The 10,157-nt window shown below is 40.2% G+C and overlaps 1 protein-coding gene across 1 annotated transcript; it reads left to right on the top strand.

Annotated features, from left to right (window-relative positions):
* The first annotated feature begins 39 nt into the window (after positions 1–39).
* Positions 40–9,986, top strand: RIDA (reactive intermediate imine deaminase A homolog). Its single transcript, XM_051785246.1, has 6 exons — positions 40–183; positions 4,027–4,132; positions 4,714–4,768; positions 5,518–5,586; positions 7,121–7,176; positions 7,590–9,986. The coding sequence occupies exons 1-6, from the start codon at positions 122–124 to the stop codon at positions 7,650–7,652; spliced, it is 411 nt and encodes a 136-aa protein (XP_051641206.1). The 5' UTR covers positions 40–121; the 3' UTR covers positions 7,653–9,986.
* The last annotated feature ends 171 nt before the right edge of the window (positions 9,987–10,157 follow it).

The raw sequence follows: 10,157 nt of genomic DNA, 5'->3' as shown, positions 1-10,157 counted from the left end.
CTTCCCATAAACCCCTGCGGGCGGCGGCGGCCGGGTAGTGCGCCGGCGGGATCCTGAGGGAGGCGGGGAGGGGCGGGCTCCGACGGCAACACCGGCACCGACGGCAGCACCAGCGCCAGCTATGGCCTCGCTTGTGAAGAAAATAATCAGCACTACCAAGGCCCCTGCACTGGGTCCCTACAGGTAATGCCTTAGCTGAGAAGGATCTGGGAGTCTTGGTGGATGACAGGTTGACCATGAGCTGGCAGTGCCCCTGCGGCCAGGAGGGTCCATGGTATCTTGGGGTGCATGGGAAGAGTGCGGTCAGCAGGTTGAGGGAGGTGATCCTGCTCCTCTATTTGGCCCTAGTGAGGCCACATCTGGAGTACTTTGTCTAGTTCTGGGCTCCTCAGTTCAAGAAAGACAAAGAGCTACTGGAAAGGGTCCAGCAGAGGACCACAAAGATGGTGAAGGGTCTGGAGCATCTCTCTTGTGAGGAGAGACTCCAGGAGCTGGACCTGTTTAGTCTAGAGAAGAGAAGACACAGGGGATCTCATCAGTACATATAAGTATCTCAAAGGCAGGTGCCAAGAGGATGGTGCCAGACTCTTTTTGGTGATGCCCAGCAACAGGATGAGGAGCAATGGCCATAAACTAAAACACAAGAAGTTTCACTTCAACATGAGGAAGAAATTCTTTACATTGAGGGTGGCAGAGTACTGAACAGGCTGCCCAGGGAGGTCATGGAGTCTCCCTCTCTAGAGACATTCAGAACGCACCCGGACACGTTCCTGTGTATCCTGCTCTAGGTGACCCAGCCTTAGCAAGGGGTTGGACTGGATGATCTCCAGAGGTCTCTTCCAACCCTAATAATTCTGTGATTCTGTGAGGGAGAGGTCTCTTGGGAGAAGCAGAAGCATGTTTTGCTGGTGGAGTTTCGGCAGATCCCGGTAGGGTCTGTCAGGCAGCCCAGGGGCTGAGGTGAGGGCAGGACCCCTGAGCAGGGGCTGGTCCCCTCCTGGTAACCCCCGGAACACCTGGAGTCCTGCAGTAGGAGCAGGGCTGCAGTGCCATGCAGGGGGATGTCCCCTAATCATTTTAAAATACCCCTCCAGAAGTCAGTTTGGGAACATAATTCTGAAATTAGTGGCAAGAAGTGAATGAAAAATAAACTGCAAGAGGAAGAATGATTCTTCTCCAGGAAAATGTGTTTGCCTAGAGACAAGCATGTTGCGCAGGGAAGTTACAGAGAGTGCTGACTATGGAGGCGATGGAGAGGGAAGGCTGAGCCTGATCCAGGGTGAGCTTGGGCAGATGGAGAGTTCAGTGCCTCAGAATTGCGGATCCTTCCTTATTTTGAATGTTTGTAAATGCTTTTCAGTCTAAAAACTAACTGCTGTAAAAATATGTAAGATGTTGTTCAATGTTTTCACAAGTTTGTTGTTGCAGCAGGTCTGCATGCAATTTAAAAAAAAGAAAAATCCCACTTTTCTTTGCAGAAGGGTTTCTCTTTACTATAGGGATGAGAAAAAAAAGTTCAATCAGTATAGCATACTCTTATAGCTAAGGTACAGAGGGGTTTTTACTAGGGCATTTTATACGAAATTTTAATTCTGCATTCAGTCTTTCTATTCCCAATAGTACCTTATTGCCTTCCAGGTGCATTTTTGTCTCCATTACTTTGTGTCCTGAGTTTTCTGAGCTTCAAACTGTGTGTTCCTTATAGACATTATAAAGATGGAAAAATACAAAGTTTGGAAGCCGAGAGACATGACATGAAGGTTAACTTCTGTAAACAATAAACTGTTATTGTACTGCAGCCAGGGGCTCGGCACTGCTTGGCGTTAGGAGAACATCTAAGACATGGAAAGGTGATGATTCTTCTGCTGCACACGCACACACCACACTGGCCCGGTCTTCATTATAGTTCTCCACTTCTGTTTTGGATTAACTGCACTCCAACATTTTGTGCTTATTGACAGTGCTTGATGAAATACTTCTTATTATGCTGCCTGTTAATTGTACAACAGGTCTAACTAACATCAGTAAGTTTATCACTAACTTAGTTTATCAGATTTTGCTAAACTTGTCAAAGTCCAGTGAGCAGAAAAGTTGCACAAGAAATAACTGCCACTGGGGTTTGTGTGGTTGAAGTTTCTCTGAGCTTCACTCATGCATTTGACTGCAGTAGAACTGTACCCCTTGGTTGGTAAATTGTTACTAGTCTCAGTGAATGGAGGAGTCCATCAGTAAGCATACCAAGAGAAGGAAGCTGAGGAGGAGCAGAGAAGGAGACCCAATAAGGCTGTTGCAGATGTTGGTCTGGCAGTGGTATCAGAAGGCTTCAGCTTGTTTTTTCCCTAGTTATTTGTGATTTAGGATTTTCCTGAGGCCTCTGTTGAGATAAACGTCTTGTCATGTCATTTATTTTATAATAAGCAGTACAAGACAATGTCTTTTTTTCTAGAGGGCTCATACCTTCCTGTTGCATGGTTCTCTGTGCTTCAAACAGAACAGAAGTTTATGCATTGAGGGCCTGTGCCTCAAACAAAGCAGGACATGGTAGGAAAGAAAATTAAAGAAGCGTGTGCGTACAGGCACATATTTTCTATGAAAAAGACTGTCAGCTGGAAAACTATTTTATTCACTAGTTTCTCATCTTTAAATGGTGTTGTTCCATGATTTACTCCAGTTTTGTTAGTTGATGACAGAAAAAATAGTTGTAACATATTTTACCACATCCAATAAGTTACTGACTGTTTTTTCCCCTTATGAAATTACAGGAGAATGTAGGACAGGGATAAAAGGAAAGATGGGAATGATGGCCCTGTTTGAACTGCCTGACCCTAATCATTTTACTGAGTCCCTAAATCAGGTGTGTCACCTGTGAGGTTGGATTGAGACAATCCAACTGAGTCAATCTCAATTGAGAGAAGAGATGTCATAAAAATGTACTCTGAAAGTGTCCATTTCTATTGCTACTGACATTTAAGGGAAGCTAAACTCCTTCAGATACTTAAGGGAGGTGCTTGAGTAGTTTATGTAGCTTGGGAGACTTGTTGAATGGTTAAAACAATGCATTTTCTTGTGGAATGGAAGAGGTAAGAAAAACGGTATTGACACGCCACAAACACTTTCAAAAAATCTTTCTCTAGTTCCTTTGCAAAATATTTTTAATTACTAGCTGAAGAGAATTAAATTATGTTTCTTGCATAATGTTTGCTAGGTAGTTTAAATCTTTGTTTTAATCTTTTAATCTCTTTGTGATAACTAAAGACATTAATAATTGCTAATTCTGCTTCAGCAAAAACACACCTGACATTTATATAAAAATGTTTTGCAACTAGCTTTAATTCTACATTCTTCTGAATTAACCCAGCCAACAGGTCACTCAGGTTATTTGGTGAAAGGAGAGTGATTGTTCTGGGGATGGAGCGATCAAGGTGTTTTGCTGACTGCCCAAATTCAGATGGAAGAATACTGCCAAAGAACTAGTGGGCAGGGTGTCACCTCACAGCTGTAACTCATTACTGTGGTGCCTGTTTGAGAAGAAAACTCTTAAATTTTCTAATGAGCCCTCTTTTGATTTTTCTTTCTTTTGTGGTTTTTTTTCCCTTCATTCCCCTCATCGCTCTGCAGCTGAGATGTGGATAAAAGGTATTGTCTGCTTCTCAAACTAGGATGGAATATTTATCTAGACGTGTGCAAAAAATGTCTATTTACTCTGCCTTGCATCTGTGCTACCTGCAGTGTGGAATCTATAGGTCAGTTTAGTGATGTGTTGCTGCATTCATACTCTGAACCTTTGCAAGAAATGGGGTTTATTTCCTCAAAAACAGGTCTATGCAATTCCATACATGGCCTAACCTTGGCACTTCCAAAAGCATACACCTGTTGAGTGTATGACTGTGTGTACAATCTTGTGTGTGCATAACCTCAGTCTCCTGAGGTATTGTAAACTACTGTGGAAAATTTGACATGTGCTTTCAGGCACTTGGATGTTTTCATGGGGAAACATTAAACCTACAGTGTGACTTGTGTTTTCAGCCAAGCTGTGCTGGTGGACCGGACAATGTACATTGCGGGACAGATAGGCTTAGAACCTTCCACTGGGCAGCTTGTCTCTGGAGGGGCAAAGGAGGAAGCTAAGCAGGTAAGAAGTCTTCTAGCAATGAACTGTACTGGGATTGGCATGTGTTTAGTTAAATGTGGACTTGTGAGAGATTGAGAAGACTAGAAAGTGCATTTTGCATCCTCCAGATGAGGAAAAAGCAAGAAAAAGTCATTCCATCCTAACCCTGTCTTTTTTCTGCTTGGACAACTTGGAGGTCAGGGGAGGAGTCTATGTTTTTGTATCATAAAAACATAGATTTGGGAAGTGTTTTTATATAGGAAAGTAAGAAAGAATCGATGTTTGTAACAAAGGTTCACACCCCAGTAAAAACCCTGACTTGAGTTGGGGAAAAATTTATTCCCCCAAAAGCAAAGAGGTGGAATAGGATGAGATGGAGCTGCATCATAAATTTACATCTAATAAATAGATGATTTAATATTTATGGTTTATTAGAGGCTCGCTTTTATTAGTTTTTATTTTGTTCAGTTTTGACAGTTGAGGTTTTGCTGGGTGAACTTACAATATAACATGGATGCAGCCAAGTTACAAGTCGTATTTGCATACTTACATAGATATAACCCAGCTGATAGTTAAAAGATTTTTGTTTCATTTTTCATTAGGCTCTAAAAAACATGGGAGAAATCCTGAAAGCTGCAGGCTGTGACTATGGCAATGGTAAGTGGTGCTATGATGGTGGCAAACAAGTAGTTGTTTTTACCTGAATTAAAATCCAAAAAAAATCAAGTGACCTTTAAAGTGATCTTTGCAATGGGTATCAATGGAACACTACTCTTCACTGAAAGTTTCTGCCACTGGTACTAATACTTTAACTCCAGCTGGGAAAGCTTAGGTATAGACAGAGCTGCACCTGACTACAGGCATTTTAAGCATCCTAGGCTTTGCTCCAGGTAAAAGAAGGCTTGTGTCTATGGTGTTAATATTCTAGACACTTTCAGTACTTTTTTGGGGAGGACTCTAATAGTCAGCCAGACCAGGATTAATGCTGCCTTAGACAGTCATGGGCAAAAAATTCTAGCGTAGACTGTATTTTCAGGCCTTTTTATGGATTTTTTTTTCACAACAGATATTATATATGATATAAGTTGTTGCCAAGAGTTAGTTTTCAACAGCTTTTTTAATTGACTTGCTTGTCAGTTCTGTGCCTCTTGGTAGATATTGGCTTTTTCAGAGCTGGTCAGGAATGCCTCAAGTCCTTAAAGTTTTCTTACATATGAGGTACTCAGATTTTTTTGGTGGTTCTCTAGGTTGTAGCTCTGATGGTCAGTATCTGTTTGGAAAACTTTTCAAAATGTTTAGAATACTCAAGAGAACTTTATGAAATAAAAGCAAGAAATGCATTAAAGTTTTTCAACTTTTGTATGCAAAGCCAAGGTCTAAAATAACTGCAGTTATATAATTTCCAGTTGTGAAGACTACGGTTTTGATGGCAGACATGAAGGACTACAATGATATTAATGATGTTTATAAGCAATGTAAGTAGATGTTTTGTTTCTGTTTTACCAGTATGGCTTGTGTAACAAATTATATTCATGGTATTCAAAGTGTTTGAATGACTCAGATGATGCAGTTCCATGTTGTTTGAAATTCCAGTAGAAATTTTAAAAAAATTCATTTGCAAGCATCAGATCAAGGACAGCCTAGTTTCTTGTAGATTTGTGACCTACCATCTCACTCACTCACTGTCCTGTGAAGATCAACTCCTGCTGTCCCTCCAGGTTGATCTTCCATGCCTCTATCTCTATAGATGCTCAGTTGTCCCTAATATAATTCTACTGTAGGCAGCCTTCAAATGCTTAATTTTAGATTTTGTATCTCCATTTCTTTAAAGTCTGTTTATATCTTTGAACAATTTGTGGGTTATTGGTATGGGACAGGGCTCATTTTTTATACAAAGATGAACCACACTGCTCCCCTTGAGATAAAAAAACAAACAATGCTCGGTTAACAAAACTGAATGTAAACTGAAATAGGTGATGCCAATGACCCATATTGTGCAGAAGAATTTGAGAGAATATGCACAGGAGTTCCTTATGTTCCTTTGGCTTTAACTGGGTAGCAGCATCTGATCTTGAATGAAGTCTTTCATTGATGAGCAATCAACACAGTCTTCTGCATGTCAAAATGGAATGGTTGTGTGTTTAAGCAGGGTAAAAACAGGCCAACTAGACAGTTATGTGTTGCCTCCTACCTGTAGTTCAAGAAAGCAGTTGCTGTTCTTTCATTGTGAGTTATTATCTCAGTGATTAACAGCTTTGAGTAAAGTTTCCTTTAATTATGCAAACTCCTTGGAAGCGATTGAAGTCAGGTTGGACGGGGCTTTGAGCAACCTGATCTGATGAAAGATGTCCTTGGCCGTGGCAGGGAGGTGGATATGACTGTGTGAGCATTAAATGTTCCCTCCAACCTGAGTTATTCTATGATTCTACACATTCAGCTCTTACATCTTTACCAGTACCCTTCCCTCTGCTTCACCCCCTGTTCTAACACCTGTGACCACCAGGTCTAAGCGGGCACAGAGGAATAGGCCAAGGGCCTATTTTTTTCTCTGCTTTCCTTTGAGATGAATAAGTTTGGACTGCTGTTGACTTTGCATAAATCTGGGGTCTTTGCTCATGACTCTTCTGGCAGGGGCCTGTTTCTCTCTCTTGCTCTTTCTATGAAAGAGCCATCTCCTACTCCTTGGTGTTTGCAATTGTAGATCACCATTCTGATTTAATCTTTCACTTTTAGCCAAGCTGGTGTTAAGACCCTGCAGTATCAGCAGAGTGCAAGTATCACTGGTCACTAGATCACAACTGCATCTGGCTTCTTAGTGATGAATGATGGCTTGCTGAGATGTGAGAAGAGTCAGTGACCAAAACAAACCAAAAAGGGAAAAATGATAGCTGGCACAGGAGACCTGCAGCCTTGAACTGTTCAAATTGACTGCATTTTATACGATTACTTTGAACTGTGTTTTATCAAGCAGAGTTCAGTGATTAGTGGATATTTCTGTTTAAATTGCAGTTTTCAAGGCAAACTTTCCAGCCAGGGCAGCCTATCAAGTTGCTGCTTTGCCCAAAGTAAGTGTCACTTTTCTGCCTACAAAAAACCCCCCTTCTGAAATACCTTACTTCTGAAGCATTCTGACAGCTTTTCTTATTCTAAAATAGTTTCAATCGCAATTATTTTAATGGAGACCCCTCATAAGCTTTTTTCTAAGTATACCAGTCTTATTCCCACACATTATCAGAGATCTGAATATGAGATATAAATTTCTTTATTGTGGAAGATAGCTACAACACTAGAAGTAAGGGCTTATGATACTTGAGTAAGTGTAAAGTGAATTGTCAATATTACCTAACCTTGCTAAATCTGTCAGAAGTGTAATCTCTCTCAAATATCACTGTTCTTTCAAGGTTGTGTTGTACATCCACTTTCTTCATAAAATAGGTACATTAAATTCCTAATATGTTCCTTCATTGTTTTGTCACAGGGTGCCCGAGTTGAGATTGAAGCTATTGCCATTCAGGGACCCCTCCAAGATGCTTCAGCCTGACTATAAATAGAGACTGGATATCCTACAGCAGCAGTTTTGGATTTGATTAATACTTCTCTCTTACATCCCATTCCTACAGTTGACTAACAGCAGTTACATGCAGTTGAAAGTAGTAAATTTACCAAGGAAAGGTGCCCTCTTGCGGATTGGGGCCTTGGATTCTCTAAAATATGAGCTTACAGTGAGTTCTCTGCTGGCAAACCCTGAAACCTGTGGGAGTCCTGCTAAAATCAGCTGATCTGGATTGCAGGACAGGGCCCACTTTGTGATGGTCACTGGATATTCAGGTATTAAGGTATATGTTTGGGTGAACTTATAACAGTTATACTGTCATAAGTTATACTATGTGTGATCTGGACATAGAAAACTATAATGATTTGTAAGTAACAATTTTAAATAAGAAAAAATGACAGAAATGAGAAAACAGAACACTTGAATTGCATAGGACATATTTTCACTTTTGGGGAATTTTACTCCATTTGTTTCTGAATTGTCTTAACCTCTTTCTTTACATAATAGATTACTGTTGGGAGTCACTTTTTTTCATATGTAAGCAACTGTTTAAGAAAGTTAATATTAATTTCAGAAATAAGAAAATTATGCTTTTCTCAAGTGAAGTGCTAACTTTATAAATCAACTGTAAATTAATATCTACCTGAACTTTTTTCATAATTTTTTCATAGCAATTCAACTTTGACTGTGTTTTGATTTAAAAAAAAAAATAAGCAAAAATCCACAAAAAAAAAGTTTAATGAGAATAAAATATAATTGCAACTGCAAAAATGTGCTTGTCTATTCTGGGGACAAACTTTTTTTCCTGATTGTGCTTTGATTATCCATTACAAAAAAAAAAAATCCGCATTTTGCTTACTCAATAAGAAATAATTTGAACCAGAAGAATAGGCTTATTACGTCTCTCCTAATAGCTAAGGATGAAATTCTCCAAGACAGGACGATTTCAGCAATTGTGGCATTACAGTTCTTTGCTCTTTTTTTGCTGCCATTAAGGTCAGAAGCATCAGTTTGATGGGGTGATTAAGCCATATTGAGAAGTCTGACTGGTGCTGCTAGTAAGTTATCCCATCCCTACTGATCTTCTAACCAAGTAGCAATGGATATTGTGTTTTTAAGTATCTGTTTGAAAGTCAGCTGCCTCATGGCAGAGTTGATTCCATCTTCCCCACAGCCACATGACTAAGGACAGTTGGTTTATTCGGGGGGAAATGAGCAGAAATTCTTTCCTGCTGTAGTCTGTCCACCTCAACATCTTTTTTTTGCTCTCTTCTGTGAAGATGGCCATCAGATTGCGTGTGGATGCTACTGTCACTGTGTCTTCACTGTCTCTGTGTAGAAAGTAAAAATAGCTATAAACAGCATCTTGGAGAAAGTACTGTTTTAATGGTGGAGATGTGTACCTGCTTAATCCAATGTATTGCAAGAGGGAATCTCGTAGGCTGCTCCTTCCAGAGGCAGTTGTTTGTATGCCAGAGTGCCGTGACTGAGTGTATCAGAAGCTATTTCTAGTCCCATCCTGTGTTATCACACTCACTTAATATTGGTAAGCACAAAAGCAGTAATATAGTGAGGAGAAGGCATAACAGTGGTTTGCCACATGGTGAGTCCCAATACTGTCTGTTCAGCTCTCCGACCCCAAACTTCAGTTCTGTGTGTGCATTTCTGTGCATAAAGCCTACTGATGCTCCTCTTGTGTACTTTTACCTGGCTAATGGTTTTCATATGGTAAGCACACAAGAAGAGTCCAATCTGGCAGCACCATGGTGCTGTCAATCTTGCCATGACACATGCAGGTGTTGCCTTGTCTGAAAATCCCCCAGCATGCAATAGCACAGCCACACTGTGTGAATCATCTTCCATCCCTGGATAAACTGTAGGTGTCCCACTCATGGTTTCTTACCTTCCTGCTCACCAGCTCTGCTTTCCAGATCTTGTTACTTCAGTTGCAGTAAGAATATTTTGTATTTTTCATGCATTCCTGGTATCACTTTAGCGTACACCAGATGGGCTGTTGGAAAGTTGTGAGGAAGTCAGCCCTATTTAACCCTCCTGGATGTGATGGGAAGTGGCCATTTCTGCTTTTCACTGAGGTTATAAATTGTATCTTTATAGAAAAAACATTCATAATGAGGTTGTCACAGTAAGCATATACTTGTGATGTGTGATATTTTACAGTATTATCTTGCTTTCCCTTGAAAAAATGGGAGATACTTATTTTTATTAAAAGCGAAACAATGCTTTCAGTATTTCAACAGTGAACTTCCAAACAACTTTTTAAAAGTACCTAACTTTTCTGCAAATAAACTTCCTACACATAAACTTTATTAGTTTTGGCTTCTGCTTTTGTTCTGTCTCCTTGGCTATACTATTAATGTCTTTATGCTCTACAACTCTGACACAATAAGCAATCCCTCCTAAGAAAACACATGGTCAGACTTGTTAGGAAGGAGTTAGTATACTAGTATGGATATGACTTTCTAGGAAACAAAG

This window comes from Manacus candei, unplaced genomic scaffold (assembly GCF_025592945.1).
Source record: "Manacus candei isolate 608988 ecotype Guabito, Panama unplaced genomic scaffold, ASM2559294v1 h1tg000019l, whole genome shotgun sequence".
NCBI classification, from domain to species: Eukaryota; Metazoa; Chordata; class Aves; order Passeriformes; family Pipridae; genus Manacus; species Manacus candei.
The sequence above is the reverse complement of the archived record's forward strand: the minus strand, read 5'-3'. Positions and strand labels throughout refer to the sequence as shown.